The 20,790-nt window shown below is 47.7% G+C and overlaps 1 protein-coding gene across 1 annotated transcript in view; it reads right to left on the bottom strand.

The window, feature by feature from the left end:
- RNF167 (ring finger protein 167) overlaps positions 1 to 20,790 on the bottom strand; it is a 192,985-nt gene that overhangs the window by 81,142 nt on the left and 91,053 nt on the right. The window contains exon 8 of the mRNA XM_069215677.1: positions 19,163 to 19,256. Within this exon, the coding sequence (XP_069071778.1) occupies positions 19,163 to 19,256 (94 nt within the window). The remainder of the gene's footprint in view (positions 1 to 19,162; positions 19,257 to 20,790) is intronic.

Genomic DNA, 20,790 nt, shown 5'->3' with positions numbered 1-20,790 from the left:
GGTGTATTTTATAATAAAATGTACACTGGCATCAGTGTGCATTTATTGTGCTGAGAAGCTTGATACCAAACTTCCCAGTTTTCAGTGTAGCCATTATGGTGCTGTGGAGTTCGTGTTTGACAGACTCCCAGACCATATACTCTTATGGCTACCCTGCACTTACAATGTCTAAGGGTTTGTTTAGACACTGTAGGGGTACCATGCTCATGCACTGGTACCCTCACCTATGGTATAGTGCACCCTGCCTTAGGGCTGTAAGGCCTGCTAGAGGGGTGGCTTACCTATACTGCATAGGCAGTGAGAGGCTGGCATGGCACCCTGAGGGGAGTGCCATGTCGACTTACTCGTTTTGTCCTCACTAGCACACACAAGCTGGCAAGCAGTGTGTCTGTGCTGAGTGAGAGGTCTCCAGGGTGGCATAAGACATGCTGCAGCCCTTAGAGACCTTCCTTGGCATCAGGGCCCTTGGTACTAGAAGTACCAGTTACAAGGGACTTATCTGGATGCCAGGGTCTGCCAATTGTGGATACAAAAGTACAGGTTAGGGAAAGAACACTGGTGCTGGGGCCTGGTTAGCAGGCCTCAGCACACTTTCAATTGTAAACATAGCATCAGCAAAGGCAAAAAGTCAGGGGGCAACCATGCCAAGGAGGCATTTCCTTACACAACCCCCCCCCAAACGAAAGAGGATGAGACTAACCTTTCCCAAGAGAGTCTTCATTTTCTAAGTGGAAGAACCTGGAAAGGCCATCTGCATTGGCATGGGCAGTCCCAGGTCTGTGTTCCACTATAAAGTCCATTCCCTGTAGGGAGATGGACCACCTCAACAGTTTAGGATTTTCACCTTTCATTTGCATCAGCCAGTTGAGAGGTCTGTGGTCAGTTTGAACTAGGAAGTGAGTCCCAAAGAGGTATGGTCTCAGCTTCTTCAGGGACCAAACCACAGCAAAGGCCTCCCTCTCAATGGCACTCCAACGCTGCTCCCTGGGGAGTAACCTCCTGCTAATGAAAGCAACAGGCTGGTCAAGGCCATCATCATTTGTTTGGGACAAAACTGCCCCTATCCCATGTTCAGAGGCATCAGTCTGCACAATGAACTGCTTAGAATAATCTGGAGCTTTTAGAACTGGTGCTGAGCACATTGCTTGTTTCAGGGTGTCAAAGGCCTGTTGGCATTCCACAGTCCAGTTCACTTTCTTGGGCATTTTCTTGGAGGTGAGTTCAGTGAGGGCTGTCACAATGGATCCATATCCCTTCACAAACCTCCTGTAATACCCAGTCAAGCCAAGGAATGCCCTGACTTGAGTAGGGGTTTTTGGAGCTACCCAGTCCAGAATAGTCTGGATCTTGGGTTGGAGTGGCTGAACTTGGCCTCCACCTACAAGGTGGCCCAAGTAAACCACAGTTCCCTGCCCTATCTGGCATTTGGATGCCTTGATAGAGAGGCCTGCAGATTGCAGAGCCTTCAAAACCTTCTTCAGGTGGACCAGGTGATCCTGCCAGGTGGAGCTAAAGACAGCAATATCATCAAGATAAGCTGTGCTAAAGGACTCCAAGCCAGCAAGGACTTGATTCACCAACCTTTGGAAGGTGGCAGGGGCATTCTTTAAACCAAAGGGCATAACAGTAAACTGATAATGCCCATCAGGTGTGGAGAATGCTGTTTTCTCTTTTGCTCCAGGTGCCATTTTTATTTGCCAGTACCCTGCTGTCAAGTCAAAGGTACTTAAGAATTTGGCAGCACCTAATTTGTCTATGAGCTCATCAGCTCTTGGAATTGGATGAGCATCTGTCTTGGTGACAGAATTGAGCCCTCTGTAGTCCACACAAAACCTCATCTCTTTCTTTCCATCTTTGGTGTGAGGTTTGGGGACTAAGACCACTGGGCTAGCCCAGGGGCTGTCAGAGCGCTCAATTACTCCCAATTCCAGCATCTTGTGGACTTCCACCTTGATGCTTTCCTTCACATGGTCAGATTGTCTAAAGATTTTGTTCTTGACAGGCATGCGGTCTCCTGTGTCCACATCATGGGTACACAGGTGTGTCTGACCAGGGGTTAAGGAGAAGAGTTCAGGAAACTGTTGTAGGACTCTCCTACAATCAGCTTGCTGTTGGCCAGAGAGGGTGTCTGAGTAGATCACTCCATCTACTGTGCCATCTTTTGGGTCTGATGACAGAAGATCAGGGAGAGGTTCACTCTCTGCCTCCTGATCCTCATCTGTTACCATCAACAGATTCACATCAGCCCTGTCATGGAAGAGCTTAAGGCGGTTCACATGGATCACCCTCTTGGGGCTCCTGCTTGTGCCCAGGTCCACCAAGTAGGTGACCTGACTCTTCCTTTCTAGCACTGGGTAAGGGCCACTCCATTTGTCCTGGAGTGCCCTGGGAGCCACAGGCTCCAGAACCCAGACTTTCTGCCCTGGTTGGAACTCAACCAGTGCAGCCTTTTGGTCATACCAAAACTTCTGGAGTTGTTGGCTGGCCTCAAGGTTTTTGGTTGCCTTTTCCATGTACTCTGCCATTCTAGAGCGAAGGCCAAGTACATAGTCCACTATGTCCTGTTTAGGCTCATGGAGAGGTCTCTCCCAGCCTTCTTTAACAAGGGCAAGTGGTCCCCTTACAGGATGACCAAACAGAAGTTCAAAGGGTGAGAATCCTACTCCCTTCTGTGGCACCTCTCTGTAAGCGAAAAGCAGACATGGCAAGAGGACATCCCATCTCCTTTTGAGTTTTTCTGGGAGCCCCATGATCATGCCTTTTAATGTCTTGTTGAATCTCTCAACCAAGCCATTAGTTTGTGGATGGTATGGTGTAGTGAATTTATAAGTCACTCCACACTCATTCCACATGTGCTTTAGGTATGCTGACATGAAGTTGGTACCTCTGTCAGACACCACCTCCTTAGGGAAACCCACTCTGGTAAAGATACCAATGAGGGCCTTGGCTACTGCAGGGGCAGTAGTCGACCTAAGGGGAATAGCTTCAGGATACCTGGTAGCATGATCCACTACTACCAGGATATACATATTTCCTGAGGCTGTGGGAGGTTCCAGTGGACCAACTATGTCCACACCCACTCTTTCAAAGGGAACCCCCACCACTGGAAGTGGAATGAGGGGGGCCTTTGGCTGCCCACCTGTCTTACCACTGGCTTGACAGGTGGGGCAGGAGAGGCAAAACTCCTTAACCATGTTGGACATATTGGGCCAGTAGAAGTGGTTGACTAACCTCTCCCACGTCTTGGTTTGTCCCAAATGTCCAGCAAGGGGAATGTCATGGGCCAATGTTAGGATGAACTTCCTGAACAGCTGAGGCACTACCACTCTCCTAGTGGCACCAGGTTTGGGGTCTCTGGCCTCAGTGTACAGGAGTCCATCTTCCCAATAGACCCTATGCGTTCCATTTTTCTTGCCTTTGGACTCTTCAGCAGCTTGCTGCCTAAGGCCTTCAAGAGAGGGACAGGTTTCTTGTCCCTTACACAGCTCCTCCCTTGAGGGTCCCCCTGGGCCTAAGAGCTCAACCTGATAAGGTTCAAGCTCCAAAGGCTCAGTTCCCTCAGAGGGCAGAACTTCTTCCTGAGAAGAGAGGTTCCCTTTCTTTTGCTGTGTTGCAGTTGGTTTCCCAACTGACTTTCCTGTTCTCTTGGTAGGCTGGGCCATTCTTCCAGACTCCAGCTCTACTTGTTCACCCTGTGCCTTGCACTGTGCTCTTGTTTTCACACACACCAGTTCAGGGATACCCAGCATTGCTGCATGGGTTTTTAGTTCTACCTCAGCCCATGCTGAGGACTCCAGGTCATTTCCAAGCAGACAGTCCACTGGGATATTTGAGGAGACCACCACCTGTTTCAGGCCATTGACCCCTCCCCATTCTAAAGTAACCATTGCCATGGGATGTACTTTTCTCTGATTGTCAGCGTTGGTGACTGTGTAAGTTTTTCCAGTCAGGTATTGGCCAGGGGAAACCAGTTTCTCTGTCACCATGGTGACACTGGCACCTGTATCCCTCAGGCCCTCTATTCTAGTCCCATTAATTAAGAGTTGCTGTCTGTATTTTTGCATGTTAGGCGGCCAGACAGCTAGTGTGGCTAAATCCACCCCACCCTCAGAAACTAGAGTAGCTTCAGTGTGGACCCTGATTTGCTCTGGGCACACTGTTGATCCCACTTGGAGACTAGCCATACCAGTGTTACCTGGATGGGAGTTTGGAGTGGAACCTTTCTTGGGACAGGCCTTGTCTCCAGTTTGGTGTCCATGCTGTTTACAGCTATGACACCAGGCCTTTTTGGGATCAAAGTTTTTACCCTTGTACCCATTGTTTTGTGAAGAGGCTCTGGGCCCACCCTCCTGTGCAGGTTTTTGGGGGCCTGTAGAAGACTCTTTACTATTTTTAGTTTTGGTTGTCTCATCACCCTTCCCCTGGGGAGTCTTTGTGACCCCTTTCTTTTGGTCACCCCCTGTTGAAGTCTTGGACACCCTTGTCTTGACCCAATGGTCCGCCTTCTTTCCCAATTCTTGGGGAGAAATTGGTCCTAGGTCTACCAGATGCTGATGCAGTTTATCATTGAAACAATTACTTAACAGGTGTTCTTTCACAAATAAATTGTACAGCCCATCATAATTACTTACACCACTGCCTTGAATCCAACCATCTAGTGTTTTCACTGAGTAGTCAACAAAGTCAACCCAGGTCTGGCTCGAGGATTTTTGAGCCCCCCTGAACCTAATCCTGTACTCCTCAGTGGAGAATCCAAAGCCCTCAATCAGGGTACCCTTCATGAGGTCATAAGATTCTGCATCTTTTCCAGAGAGTGTGAGGAGTCTATCCCTACACTTTCCAGTGAACATTTCCCAAAGGAGAGCACCCCAGTGAGATCTGTTCACTTTTCTGGTTACACAAGCCCTCTCAAAAGCTGTGAACCACTTGGTGATGTCATCACCATCTTCAAATTTTGTCACAATCCCTTTGGGGATTTTTAACATGTCAGGAGAATCTCTGACCCTATTTATATTGCTGCCACCATTGATGGGTCCTAGGCCCATCTCTTGTCTTTCCCTTTCTATGGCTAGGAGCTGTCTCTCTAAAGCCAATCTTTTGGCCATCCTGGCTAACAGGAGGTCATCTTCACTGAGAGCATCCTCAGTGATTTCAGAAATGTGGGACCCTCCTGTGAGGGACTCACTATTTCTGACTAACACAGTTGGAGACAGGACTTGAGGGGTCCTGTTCTCTCTATTTAGGACTGGAGGAGGGACATTGGCCTCCAAGTCACTAATTTCTTCCTCTGTGAGGTCATCATCAGAGGGGTTGGCTTTTTCAAACTCTGCCAACAGCTCCTGGAGCTGAATTTTGGTAGGTCTGGAGCCAATGGTTATTTTTTTGATATTACAGAGAGACCTTAGCTCCCTCATCTTAAGATGGAGGTAAGGTGTGGTGTCGAGTTCCACCACATTCATCTCTGTATCAGACATTATTTTGCTAAAAGTTGGAAGACTTTTTAGAGAATCTAAAACTGTTTCTAGAATCTAATTTCAAACCTTTAACAAACTTTTAAACTCTAAAAGACAATGCTAAACAGGGACCTAACACACAAGGCCCTAGCAGGACTTTTAAGAGTTTAGAAAAATTTCAAATTGCAAAAATGAATTTCTAATGACAATTTTGGAATTTGTCGTGTGATCAGGTATTGGCTGAGTAGTCCAGCAAATGCAAAGTCTTGTACCCCACCGCTGATCCACCAATGTAGGAAGTTGGCTCTGTATGTGCTATTTCAAAGTAAGGAATAGCATGCACAGAGTCCAAGGGTTCCCCTTAGAGGTAAAATAGTGGTAAAAATAGATAATACTAATGCTCTATTTTGTGGTAGTGTGGTCGAGCAGTAGGCTTATCCAAGGAGTAGTGTTAAGCATCTGTTGTACATACACATAGACAATAAATGAGGTACACACACTCAGAGACAAATCCAGCCAATAGGTTTTTGTATAGGAAAATATCTTTTCTTAGTTTATTTTAAGAACCACAGGTTCAAATTCTACATGTAATATCTCATTCGAAAGGTATTGCAGGTAAGTACTTTAGGAACTTCAAATCATCAAAATTACATGTATACTTTTCAAGTTATTCACAAATAGCTGTTTTAAAAGTGGACACTTAGTGCAATTTTCACAGTTCCTAGGGGAGGTAAGTATTTGTTAGGTTAACCAGGTAAGTAAGACACTTACAGGGCTTAGTTCTTGGTCCAAGGTAGCCCACCGTTGGGGGTTCAGAGCAACCCCAAAGTCACCACACCAGCAGCTCAGGGCCGGTCAGGTGCAGAGTTCAACGTGGTGCCCAAAACGCATAGGCTAGAATGGAGAGAAGGGGGTGCCCCGGTTCCGGTCTGCTTGCAGGTAAGTACCCGCGTCTTCGGAGGGCAGACCAGGGGGGTTTTGTAGGGCACCGGGGGGGACACAAGCCCACACAGAAATTTCACCCTCAGCGGCGCGGGGGCGGCCGGGTGCAGTGTAGAAACAAGCGTCGGGTTCGCAATGTTAGTCTATGAGAGATCTCGGGATCTCTTCAGCGCTGCAGGCAGGCAAGGGGGGGGTTCCTCGGGGAAACCTCCACTTGGGCAAGGGAGAGGGACTCCTGGGGGTCACTTCTCCAGTGAAAGTTCGGTCCTTCCGGTCCTGGGGGCTGCGGGTGCAGGGTCTCTCCCAGGTGTCGGGACTTAGGATTCAAAGAGTCGCGGTCAGGGGAAGCCTCGGGATTCCCTCTGCAGGCGGCGCTGTGGGGGCTCAGGGGGGACAGGTTTTTGTACTCACAGTCTTAGAGTAGTCCTGGGGTCCCTCCTGAGGTGTTGGATCTCCACCAGCCGAGTCGGGGTCGCCGGGTGCAGTGTTGCAAGTCTCACGCTTCTTGCGGGGAGCTTGCAGGGTTCTTTAAAGCTGCTGGAAACAAAGTTGCAGCTTTTCTTGGAGCAGGTCCGCTGTCCTCGGGAGTTTCTTGTCTTTTCGAAGCAGGGGCAGTCCTCAGAGGATGGCGAGGTCGCTGGTCCCTTTGGAAGGCGTCGCTGGAGCAGGGTCTTTGGAAGGCAGGAGACAGGCCGGTGAGTTTCTGGAGCCAAGGCAGTTGTCGTCTTCTGGTCTTCCTCTGCAGGGGTTTCAGCTAGGCAGTCCTTCTTCTTGTAGTTGCAGGAATCTAATTTTTCTAGGGTTCAGGGTAGCCCTTAAATACTAAATTTAAGGGCGTGTTTAGGTCTGGGGGGTTAGTAGCCAATGGCTACTAGCCCGGAGGGTGGGTACACCCTCTTTGTGCCTCCTCCCAAGGGGAGGGGGGTCACAATCCTAACCCTATTGGGGGAATCCTCCATCTGCAAGATGGAGGATTTCTAAAAGTTAGAGTCACTTCAGCTCAGGACACCTTAGGGGCTGTCCTGACTGGCCAGTGACTCCTCCTTGTTTTTCTCATTATTTTCTCCGGCCTTGCCGCCAAAAGTGGGGCCTGGCCGGAGGGGGCGGGCAACTCCACTAGCTGGAGTGTCCTGCTGGGTTGGCACAAAGGAGGTGAGCTTTTGAGGCTCACCGCCAGGTGTGACAATTCCTGCCTGGGGGAGGTGTTAGCATCTCCACCCAGTGCAGGCTTTGTTACTGGCCTCAGAGTGACAAAGGCACTCTCCCCATGGGGCCAGCAACATGTCTCGGTTTATGGCAGGCTGCTAAAACTAGTCAGCCTACACAGATAGTCGGTTAAGTTTCAGGGGGCACCTCTAAGGTGCCCTCTGGGGTGTATTTTATAATAAAATGTACACTGGCATCAGTGTGCATTTATTGTGCTGAGAAGCATGATACCAAACTTCCCAGTTTTCAGTGTAGCCATTATGGTGCTGTGGAGTTCGTGTTTGACAGACTCCCAGACCATATACTCTTATGGCTACCCTGCACTTACAATGTCTAAGGTTTTGTTTAGACACTGTAGGGGTACCATGCTCATGCACTGGTACCCTCACCTATGGTATAGTGCACCCTGCCTTAGGGCTGTAAGGCCTGCTAGAGGGGTGGCTTACCTATACTGCATAGGCAGTGAGAGGCTGGCATGGCACCCTGAGGGGAGTGCCATGTCGACTTACTCGTTTTGTCCTCACTAGCACACACAAGCTGGCAAGCAGTGTGTCTGTGCTGAGTGAGAGGTCTCCAGGGTGGCATAAGACATGCTGCAGCCCTTAGAGACCTTCCTTGGCATCAGGGCCCTTGGTACTAGAAGTACCAGTTACAAGGGACTTATCTGGATGCCAGGGTCTGCCAATTGTGGATACAAAAGTACAGGTTAGGGAAAGAACACTGGTGCTGGGGCCTGGTTAGCAGGCCTCAGCACACTTTCAATTGTAAACATAGCATCAGCAAAGGCAAAAAGTCAGGGGGCAACCATGCCAAGGAGGCATTTCCTTACAGGTCTATTTAGGGTCTCACTCTTGGGTGGGTCCTCAGATTCGGCTTGCAAGATTCCAGCAGGAATCGTCTGCAACCTCCCCTTCAACTTCTAGCCTCTGTAACTGTGACTGGAACCTCCAGGACGCGACACGCTGCCTCCAAGAAGAAGAACTCTTCTACAACATTGTTTCCAGGGCTCCTGCCAGCAAATGCAACATTTCCACCAGCTGTACATCCACTGAGGGTGGCGTGTCTTCAATCTGTACTAGAAGCATCCGCAGGCACCTGCTGCCACGACAACCGGCTGCGTGGATCTCCTCTCATCCTGAGCTGCGTGGATGCTGCATCATGGGTGGTGGTCCGGAGTAGTCCTCTTGGTCCTCTGTCCAACTTTGATGGATGTAAGCCTTTGCCTTCCTACGCAGGACAGTACCCCTGCGCACTGCATCCCTTGCAGCTGCCAAGGCTTGTTTGCGTCTCCTCCAAGGGACCTTCAGGCGTCATGTAGCTCCAGTCCCCAGCACTCCTTCCTGCGACGCACAGCCATCTGCGTGGTTCTCCTGCAGCGTGGTATCCATTTCTGTAGTGCTGCGTGGGCTCCTTCTGCGACTTCCGTGTCCCCGTCCTGTGGGTGTTGTCTTTGCGCCTCCCGTGGGCTCTCAGTATTGTGGAGGGTCTCATCCGACTCCCCCTCCTGGGTTGAGTGTTCCTGGGCCTTACTGGTCCCCAGCAGTTCCACTTTTCCACTAACCACAAACTTGCCTTGCCAAGGCTTGTTGGTGGAATTCCTACACCAACACCCGTCTGCAATCTTCCATCCAGCGTGGGACATCTGCATCCATCAGGAACTCTTCTCGGGCTGAAGTGCTGACCTGTTCTTCCTCACCGATCAACTCCTGCAAGTACAGCCGGGAGGGTAGTAGCTCCATCTCCTCCTCCTGGACTCCACTGACCACTTTGGACTTGGTCCCCTCTCTCCACAGGTGGTCTTCTCCAAGAATCCAACGCTGGTTTCTTGCAGACTTGTCTGGGTGTCTTTTCCTTTCTTTTGTGTGGTGTGGGGAAATGGCAGTGATTTACGCCTGATCTCCCAGTCACTGGAGGGTACTGTGTTCCTCAGCTCTGTTGTTTCCCCTCTGCTCCCCTCTACACTTTCCACTTACCTAAGTGGGAGTCATGTTTTCATATTCCATTTTATTTGTATATGGTTTGGGCTCCCCCTAGAGTCACTATTGGTTAACTACATTTGCACTGTTTTCTAACCTTTTCCATGACTGTTTCTGATTACTCGTGTACATATTTAGTGTATTACTTACTTCCTAAGGGTGGGTTACCCGTTTAGTATTTTGTGGTGATTTGTTAAAAGTACCTTTATTTTTGTACAACTGTGTTTTCTTTCATGTGTATAAGTACTGTGTGACTACAGTGGTATTGCATGAGTTGTGCATGTCGCCTAGATAAGCCATGGCCGCCCATCCCCAGCCACCTCTAGAGAGCCAGCTTCTAGACACTGCCTACACTTCACTAAGAGGGGATACTTGGACCTATTATAAGGTGTAAATTCCTTGGGTACCCACCACAAACCAGGCCAGCTTCCTACAGTTTCTCATTTTTAGTTTTCCATGAATTCACACACATCAGTATATCACAGCTTGTCCTCACTCATCCAAGTAACTCTAACAAAGACCCAAACTCTGGGGGAGCTCATTCTCCAGAAGCACAAGGTCTTTACACATCTTGAAGCGCCAAATATGCAGACACACGAAACACAAAAAAAGGCCTTCTGAGAGGCTGCCATGAAACTATGAGACTGCCCTCTCCTTCAGGGAACTGCCCACTCTCAAAGCTTTCAAACATGATATCAGGTTAACCCTGTGACGCTGACATAGTCCTGACATTTCTGATTCCAGCTCTCAGCTCACTATCATCTGCCAGTGTGCAGGCAAGTATTCTTCCTAACTATTGTAAGACTCTGCACAGAACGACTTGCACTTAAATCTACTTTTCAAGCGCCCATGAACAACTTGCTTATGTTGTTAAACATCAATGATTATATATATTCCCCCCCCCACAGAAACAGGTTAAAGTGACATGTGAAAATTTCAGTGACAATGTAACGTTTCAAACTGAACAAAAACCACCGAAAATCATCAGTTATAGTTATCTCAATTAACTATAAGTTGCACCCTACAGTAACTATAAATCGTGCCACAGCCTACGGTGTACGGCGGGTAGTTTGCCGCGGGGCCTGGCAAATAGTCAACCCCACACCATTCATGCCCTTAAATCAATCTGCCCCACGGAGGGACAACCGTAAAGTATTTACGAATGATAACAAAGGATTTTTGAAAGGCAAGCCCATGAACAAGTGATAGTGAAGGGTGTGCAGTCGGTGTGGTTAAAAGCCCACAGAGAGATTACAACCGGTCAAAGCACTTGCGCGCTCGACCTAAAAACAACCACAAGAGGGCCTTGCACCTCAACTGAAGAATAAAGAGCTCCAGCTTGGAGTACTTTAAAAACACATATGTTCAGTTCTCCTGGGGTCATGGATTTAATGACCCAGGAGCCTTACAGTTGTTTTTGTTCGGTTTCGTTTTAGTTTTGCTGTAGAGCTGCTAGACTCCATGAAACATTACAAAAAGGCTTGGTACTGACCCTCCCTATGTTATGTACACCAGCAAGCTCCCAAATGTTGTAAGTAAAAAAGCCTGTGTAGGGTCTTATGAGGTGCAGTGAATAATAAATGATCGGCTCCTGTATTATTCATTTTGGTGTCCCAGTGCCCACCAGAGACAAACCTTTCTTTACATTTATTGGGGAAGGGGGCACCCCCCAAACCTTTACTGTCCCAGGGACCCCATCACCCGGGCCTTTCTGTTTTTATTAAGGGGAATGGTGTGTCCGGACCCTCTCTCCGAGCCTTTACGACCCACGCCCAGTGGCCTTTCTGTTTTCATTAAGGAGAGGGGTCTTTGTGGCCCCAGGGACACCATTCCCCAGGATCTTTATTTTCTGTACTGTTTTGCAGTGCTTTTTCTGTGCTTCTCTCCAATACTCTCGAGGCCTGGCCAGCACTATAAGCACTAGAAGAAAGTATGTAATCGAAAAACACAACAAATTAAGAAAACATGGATTGTGAAGTCATCACTCCCGGATATATGATATATTAATTTGTGATTACTCGTCCTGAATTGCCACACCGCTAAAGTATCCTGTTCTGTGTTTTAAAATGTGTACAGGTGGCTCCTGGGCTGACTTGAGCCAGTGTGGGGGACAGAGCGCCTTCTGGAGGCAGCACACAACATATGTGGCGCCTCGTCAGGACTGGGCCAGCGTGGGGAAAGAGCGCACTCTTCTGGCAGCAACTGTACATGACAGCCTGCGACAAGTAAGGACTGTGCGGCCCCTACTGGAAGCAGAGTGTACTCCAAGACAGGCTTGGGCTAGTATGCTTCGGGAGCACCCAAAGGTGGCAGCTCAATAAAAATATGGCTCCAGGACATGCTTGAGCTAGTGTAGGGCAGAAGCGCCCTTCTGCTCGCCGCAGACTGTACCATTGGCTCCAGGAAATTCTTTGACGCACCCTTCTGCTGACAGCAAACTGTATTTGGGCCAGTGGGTGCAGGGAGCGGCCTCTAGTGGCAGCACACTTTATATGTGGCACAAAGCCAGGCCTGGGTCAGCGTGGTGAAATTGCGCCCTCTTCAGGATGCATACTGTAGATGTGACTCATGGACAAACTTGGACCTCTCTGAGGAAGGAGCGCAGAGGTCAAGAACAGAAATAAAAAGGTTTTTTTGCAGGAAACCATGGAGCAGAGATATAGGCACTGTTAAAATAATGTTTCCAAACAAAATGACATTAACCTTATAAAAAAATCAATTCCTAAAGCACCAAACAGCGGACTGCTTCTTGCAATGGCAGCAGATACAAAAATCCAGGTCTAGGGAGATTACAAGATTTTCACAGGATCACACAATCTAGGAACAATGGTAAATCAGAATCAAATTTGAATGATCTACATTATTGACATAACAAGCCAAACAAACCCTGGCCCAGACTCACAAAGGTTAGCAAGAAAAAGTGAAGAACCTTGTCCAGCAGGTTTGGAGCAGAATTCCTAATTTTGGGATATTTACTTACAGGGTCTGCAGCACTCCTGGACAGCGTACAACAAGCGTAGATTTGCAGCAGCAGTCATAAAGGGAAACTTTTAAAGGACGGATTTTACAGCAAGTAGAAAATCCATATTTGCATGTGCGATTTTTTTCTTCTGTATAGGGTCTGTGTCCTGTGATGTTGGTAATCATGCTAGGATATATGGCCTCCAAAAACTTCGATGGTTGCCACAGGAATTCAAAACACAGGAGTGGTAAGCTGGTCTGTTGTCCATGAGCCTAAATGGGGTAGTCCGATTCACCAGGCTGCTCTGTGGCAGCAGGAACATTTTGACTGTGACTGGTAGTACGCACTGCACAGTGCTAGTTTTATACACCAGCACCTGAACTGTTTATCGCTCACCAAGGAAAGCTTCAAGCAAGCTAAGCTGGATATGTGGTCTTATCCCCTCCCTGCTTGTTGAGGCAGATCACTGCTGTAGTGTTGTCCGTTTGTAGCTGTACCATTCTCCCCCTGACTTGTGATTGGAAGGCCTTAAGGGCTAGGAGCACTGTCTTGAGTTTCAGGATGTTTGTCTGTTTCACTCCATCCTCTGGGCTCCACAGGCCCCTGATGTTTACTCTGTCCATGTGTGCTCCACACCAGTGTAGGAAGCATCTGTTGTAATGCAAACCGTGGGAGTTGGTTGTATGAAAGGTCTGCCTATTGTACTCCTGTTGCTGTTCCACCTTTGTATTTCCTTTTGTACTCTGTGTTACAATCACAAGAACTTCCCAAATCCCCGAGACCTGTGACCAGTGTCTCAGTAGCCATTACTGGATCGGTCTCATTTGACGCCATCATGCCCATGAGCTTCCCCACAGGCCTTGTTGTCAGCGCTGGCCCTTTCTGGAAGAGACATGCTTGTTCCCTCATTGCCTGGACTCTTCTTTCTACAAGGAATGCTCTCTCTCGTTCAGAGTCCAGTCCCATGGATGACTTTACGAGTTTGTTGGAGAAGTCGAGTTTGTACAGCTTTTGCATGACCTCGTTGTGTTGTTTTTGAACAGCTGGTATGATTTTGCCTTTGTGAGCCATTCATTTGGAAAGGGTTACACATGAATACCCTTTCTTCTTAGGTGTTCCAACACAGCGACAAGGCATTTTGTGAACACTCCGAGTGCCAACTTGATCCTGAAGGCAACACTATATACTAGTAGTGAACTCTCTCTATCACAAATCTCACAAACTCCTTGTGTCTTCTGTGCATTGCCACATGCAGGTGCAGGCCCTATGGTCTAGTGTTGTCATGTAGTTCCCCTGCCGGAAGAGTGGGATGATCTCTTGCAGTGTTGTCATCTGAAACCTTTGTATCTTGATGCAACTGTTCAGGGCCCTAAGATCCAGACTGGGACTTCGAGGCGTCTGGGTTTGCAACTAGGAAGTAGGTGAAGAACACTCCTTGTCCCCCCTCTGATGGTGGCCCCTCTTCTATAGCCCTTTTCCACAGCAGGGGGTGACTTCTTTTTTCAAGTGTATGATCTCATTGGGTCTTTGGGGTCTTAGCCGTGGTTGGATATTGGGCAGTGGTTTTGATAGTTTTGTACAATATAATATTGATTATGCTGAGTACCCATTTGTACAGGCGTTCCGGGGAGTCACTGCTAAGTGTGGGCAGCTCCTCTCGGTGCTGTGCCTCTTCCTCGTGTAACCCTCGAAACAACGGTCTCTGCAGCCAAGAGTATTGCCACAGGGTTGGTGTGCTGTGTCTTGGTTGCTCTTCTGTAAAGGATGTATGGGAGGTTGATGGTTGTGAGCCTTCGTGTGCACTCATTATCCTTCGCAGATGGCAGCTCCCCCGATTGGTCTCCTAAACTTCAGCATGCCCACACACTTAGTTCTTTTGTTGTCCTTCTTCATTCGTCATTCATTCCACTGCCAATCCAAAATGGAACTCCTGTATGAAGGGTATATTTACCATAGCAGCTTCAGCCTCCTGGCTGGACCCAGATATCTTCAGACAAGCATGCCTCCTGAGGATGGTCCTTGAGCAGAGCTGGCTTCAAGCATATATTGCTGATCGTCTTCCCCTCATGGACGAGCACTATCCCTCTGATATTGTTGTAGGAGACTATCTCTTCTCACTGCTGGTGGACAACCGGGCCGCTGCCAACAGCTTCATTTTCCTACCGACCACATCCATCTGCTTGCTCTGTTTATCGTGTGGAAGACCCAATGATGCCGGCAAATTGACTCGGTTACGTGGCAAGAAGAGGATGATGGAATCGGCCACCAGTGATCCCCTGATGTAGGTGAAATCTGGTGTGGAGAGCCTGCACTTATTCTTCACCTGTTGGATTACAGCCTTAGCCGTGGCTGGTTCCTTGAAGACTTCACTTACCTGGTCCAGCACATTTGAGAGCATTGGGAGAATTTAGCTTGTTTGCTGTGATAGCAGCAATGACTCCCCTTGAACCTCTTCAACTTTGACACCACAGGTGTCTGCCGCCCGTTTCACCACTGCATTGTATGACATCCGGCGACGAAGGCCACAAGGGGTATGTGTCCACGTGCTTCTCTGGTGAGTTGGCGTTTACATTCTTCCAGCCCTCAGAAGTGTCAACCTCAAACATTCCTCCTACAGGAGCCGTTGTCAAACTCGCCTTTGAATTTGAAGGCCGCCTCCTACTCCTCCACCACTACTGGCAGGAGTTTTAACTATGGTTCTTCGGCTTCGACCTTGCCTGGGTTTTCCTTCAAGGGCCGGAGCTGGATCTTGTATCCATTTAAGTAGACCTTGAACTCCTTTCTTTTGATTAAGGCCTCTATTTCAGCCTCACAGCACCTCTTCTTCCTTTAGACACTGAACGCTCTCTTCTCGACTATATGTGTCTTCTTTTACGATGCTGAAGTGTCCCCCTCATGGGTGACTTCTCCCATTAGTCTTCTTGATCACGTTTCAGGGTCTTTTGAGATATTTCCGTGTTTGCCATCTCTGAGCTTGAGGTAGGCTTCTTTGGTTTAGAATCCAACCCCTTCAACTTCTTCCATCATTTCCCCTGTAATTTAGGTCTGCAACTGTTGGTGTCCTTCGAAAAGGTTTCTTTAGCCACATTTCCTTCTCTTAATAGTTGATTGTCTTGGATTTGCCATCTTGCCAAGGTGTCATTTAAGGATTATCGTCACTGTACGCCTCCTCTGCCCTAGGGGGTGAGTTTCTGTGCCATGACATAGTGCCCCGCCTCTGTTTTCCCATTACTTTGAGGGTCTTTAGTTGAAATATGGCACATGCGTCCCAGCCCTCTAGCCTGTGGTCCTTGGGTGGACAAGTTGCAGACGTGATGGCCAGCTTTCTGCAAAATCCCGTAGGGGCATTTAGGGCAGAATCTGAATGGAGTATGATCCATGCCCTACCAGTATTCTTCGGCCACGTGGTGGAGGACCTTGTGGTCTGCTGGGTTGAAAACCCAGCGATCTTTGGTGTAAAACCAGTGATGACCTTCGATGTCCGATTTCGTTTGGTCAGTTCCCTCCGGTTTTTCCTCTGTTTCGGCTGAAAAAGGTTCCGCCTTCTCATGTCCGTCTGTAAGCTACCTCCACTGCACCCAGACCCAACGGGGGGAAAATAATCTGAAGCTGGCGACCATTGAATGTAGATTTCTGGACCTGCGTTTGATGTCATTGAGGATAACCATAGGACCAAATGCTCAATGTTGACACCAACTCCCAAAACAAAAAAAAGGGAGAGACGACTGAGGGAAACAGAGACAATTCGGACCCAACCCGTAGATGGCAGAATAAATTCACAACACGTGAATCCAAAAAGATTCATGATAAAAAAATCCTGTAACCTTCAATGTTTTCTCTGTTCTTTCAATGAAAGATCTTCCTTCTTGCTCTTTTCTGTGGTTCCAAGTCCAACAGCAGAATAAATCATCTGAAGATGGTGACCTCACTGCGGGGTTTCCGGGGCATACATCTGACATCACTCAAGTTGAATGATTGACAGTAAGCCCAATAAAAGAACAAAAGATAAGGACTAAAAGACAATTAGTCACCAACATATGTTCCAAGCAGGAAAAAGAGAACCAGCAGCCTCCAGTAAGAGTCTGATGTGGCCTTGTCCTTCGCCCTGGAGAGGATTCCGTCACCAGCCTGAGACGATGGCAGCATCTGCAGCAGCATAAACTCTGGAAGCAGCTGCAGGGTGCCAAATACAGCCCAGTGCACTGACTGCGGCTTCCAAGGGCATGTCGGTGAGCACAGAGTACGGTACAGAGCACAGAGTACAGTGCACAGTATCCGGTGAACAAGTTGGATTATAATGTTTGTTGTCCACAGCTAATAACTGCAGCATGCACTCTGCACCCTCTGCTCAAAGTATCAAGCTTTCCACAACACACTGGCCCAAGAATCCTAGCAGCTGGGAATGCAAGGTGAGTCAACTCGGTGGATTTGAGCCAGTGCAGGAGGTTCCTCACAAACAGTCCTAAAAACACATAGCTAAAATACCCACACACAAAGTTGGACTAGGGGTGCCACCCAAGCCCAAAAAGTTACAGTCCTAAAGCTCAGTTCATACAAGGTGCGAGTGTCAGTGAATTATAACTGGAGGTACACTGAATTTAATCTTTTTTTCACTAGGTCTTGTCCCCATTCAATACACAATAACGCTCACAGTGCCCTTCTATGTACCCGCCCAATCTGGGTATGTGCCATTTCACATTTGTTTCCCGTCTTTATTTTTTTGCAACACTGCTTGTAGAATAACTGAACATTCAGAGTCAAAGTGTGGTGGAGGGACAGCATTTGAGGACCAGGGCTTAAGAGCAAAAGGCACCCAAGACAAAGTCTCACGGTCTTACCAAACCTCAGCAGCTTTGTGTCTGAGAACTGATTCATTTTGGTCTAGACTATCAGTTGTTTGGAGTTCCCACAGGACAAGAGGCATCCACTGGGGACACAGGCTTTAAAAGCTGAGAGTGGGATTTGGGACCCAAGGGAAATGGCAAGTTTAGAAGTAGGTATCACTGTTAAAATAGTTCTAGATTCGGGATAAGTGGTGCCAGCCCAACTGCTTGCAAAACCCCACCCGTGGGTACAGGAAATGCTGTGCCAGCTGGAGCAGAGTGTGTGAAGATGGGATTGGCCCTGCTGTCGGTGAGTTTCAGGTACGGTGCATAGAAAACTAGTTTAGGAGTGGAGCAAATGTAGTACAATCCATGGCCCACCAGACAACTACATTTCCTAAGGAGGCAGAGGCAGCTTCAAGAGGGTGGCGTTATTTTGCGTCGGCCTGCTCACTACTGATGGTACCCTGTTCTCACATTAATACAGGACACATGTCACACCACACAGACAACAACTCAAGGTTTAAGTGACTTAAAAGATTAAGGGAGGGGCAGACTGGTATATTATCTCCCCTGCTTGGGCACTTTTAAAAATCATGTCTTTCTACGAATGTAATCAGCTGACCTAACAAACTGTCTTCAGGAAGCTTGGTCTTAAAGAGCAACCGCAAACCTCTACCCTGAGTGAGCGTGAAAATCCAGCCAACCTGGACTATGACAAGGAGGTCACGGAGCAAATCCAGTGAACTTGCAGACTGTTGAGTCCACAAGGAGAAAAACATAAGGTAGCTCAAATATAAGCCATACCAAGAAAAAAAGGCATCACTTTCAAAATCCTTTTAGGAATCTCTGTCACTAAAACAACTCCCTGGCTCCCACCAGACATTCCCCGCTACCGCCTCATGTGTCAGTTTCTACGACTCTTCTTCCTTCCTGCGGATCCCATCTCCTGGTCCTTCTATCCTGGAAGCTACACTGGTTGTCTCAGTTGTGCACCCATTAGCCACAGCAAGTTCCCGATTACAGCCCCATCCTCCTAAAGTAATTGTCTGTATGATAAATCTTGGACCAAAGACATCAAACCAAACATGAAGACACAATTTAAAGACTCAGTAGCCTATTAGCCAAAAGAGTAAAGCCCAACCACGCAGAATTGATGCCTTCAACCCAGAAGCAGAATCTGGCAGAAGTATCAGTGCAATGAATGCTAGTGGCAATGTTTAGGTCCACACCATCACAACCGCCCTCAACACACAAAGCTTTCCTCATCACACCGGCTAGTGCATCAGGATTCCATTACTTGCTTTCTGAATATTAATTACCAAGCAACAACAGCTATTCTGTCCCGTACCAGGGTGTCAAGCAGACTGACACTGATATTTCATAAGTACAACAGTCTTGTACTGAACAACAAAAAGTGAATGTACACAAAATCTTCTGACCATACACGACAACCCCAACCAACACCACTGGCTCTCAACTAGAAACTCTACAAAGAATGATCACAACAAGACTTGTCATGCTGCCAGAACCTAACGAGAAATGCACTCTATGTGACTCAATACAAAGAGTTCACCTGAAAAAATCATGAACTGATTCTACGCCTGAACTGATTCATTCTACGCCTGAACTGATTCATTCTACGCCTGAACTGATTCATTCTACGCCTGACGCTATCGATTAGGACAAGCATTTTCAAAGTGACTATTGCGCCGAGAGGTAATAAATGCCACTCTCTGCTCTCTTCAAGATCCATCATTTGCAGACAGTTTTAACACTGGGAAGAAACCGGAGTCTTACCTTTGTTGAACTTATGGACTGGTAGCTTCTTCAGCTGGTCCCTGGAGAGACGGTTTCTTCTCATGCGCTTTCTGTGCTGCAAACATCGTGCAATCTGTTGCGGGGCATGCAAGACAACATTATTCAGATTCAATGTCTTTCTTCAGTTTCATCAAAGAAATGTTTGTCATGAAAGAGAATCCAATGTTCACACTCTACCTGCGATCAATGGACCTTTTTTACCCTACACAGGAGCACACTTCTCAAAGCACAGCAGCACAGCTCTATACAGTATCTATACAGAGCTAGAATTAAACAGTATTCATACGGCGCAACTGCTATCGCGCCACCCATCCCAATGTACACAATGAATCTGGTTGTCCTTAAACATACCGAGCGCGCACACAACCGTTGGTAGCCCTAAGAAGGGAAATGTAATGAAAAGAAAAGAAAATACCCTAATATGCATGCCCTACACCACATTTTTTCTTAATCTGAGTACCAGAACATGTTTTCAGTACATCTATTTTACATATAGTTATGTGGAACATTAAAGTTTTAAATGTAGATAAGAGACATGCAGCTTAATTAAGGCTAACTTTAGTGAGTTCTGTTTATTTTTCTTAAACATTTAAATATATTCCCAATTAACCACAACATTTAAAACTAAACAACACTGCAGCATACACCCCTTAACAGTGTTTCCTGATTGTAAGGAAGGACATATAAGAAACAAAGGGAAATTCAGCAAAAACAGGCAGCAACATATGAAACGCTGAAGCTGAACACTGCTCTTAGAGGAGCCGCAGCCTCCATCTCCCATCGCGCCGGATTCACTCCTCCAGTTGTTTCTGACAAGGGAATAAGAGATTTGCCCAGGATGCTGGTGGGTCGTTTGTGACTTCATTGAAGGTTTCTACCATGCAGACCTTCCACTTCAAGTACGACTTTCTTCCCCATCAAAGCATCTTCTTTAATAATTGAATAGAACAGCACAACCAGAAATTCACTCTGGCGTCCGAATAGAGACGTACCTATAGTGAAAGTGGGATGGGTTCCATGAAACCACTTTTTAAATATCCAAAACTGACAAGCTGCCGTGCCTGTTTTACATCCAGTCAAACAAGCTTTTGGCTTGCCGGTCAATTATACAAGACAACAAGGTGATGGATGAAATGCTTGAATTACTCTCAGCCACTGGCAATCGCTCAGGCCCCATCCCAATCTATCGTTCTATGCCCACTATGCCACCTCAGTTTAGACCCAGCCATATGCAAATTACTCTTGACCCCACTCCTCATGGGAGAAGACCAAACCGAAACTCCAGGCCATCCCTGAACCGGGTCACAAGTAACCTAGGACCGATATCACCTTAGTTAGGGCCAGGTACAGCTTGGTCGCAGTGACACAGTGAGCCCGGGACCCTGCGTCTTGGCATACCTAGCGCACTTAGGGAGGCAGATGCAAAAACATGGTGATGGATGGAATGCTCGAATTAAACGCAGCCACTGGCAATCGCTCGGGCCGCATTCCAATCCATCGTTTTTTCGCCCACATACCACCTCGTGTTGGTCCCACCCATATGCAAATTAGCCTTGACGCTGCTCCTACAGGGAACAGTCCCGCCAGAACTACCAAGCCATGTCCTC

The sequence above is a fragment of the Pleurodeles waltl genome, chromosome 12 (genome assembly GCF_031143425.1).
Source record: "Pleurodeles waltl isolate 20211129_DDA chromosome 12, aPleWal1.hap1.20221129, whole genome shotgun sequence".
Classification (NCBI taxonomy): domain Eukaryota; kingdom Metazoa; phylum Chordata; class Amphibia; order Caudata; family Salamandridae; genus Pleurodeles; species Pleurodeles waltl.
This window is presented reverse-complemented; position numbering and strand designations above follow the sequence as displayed.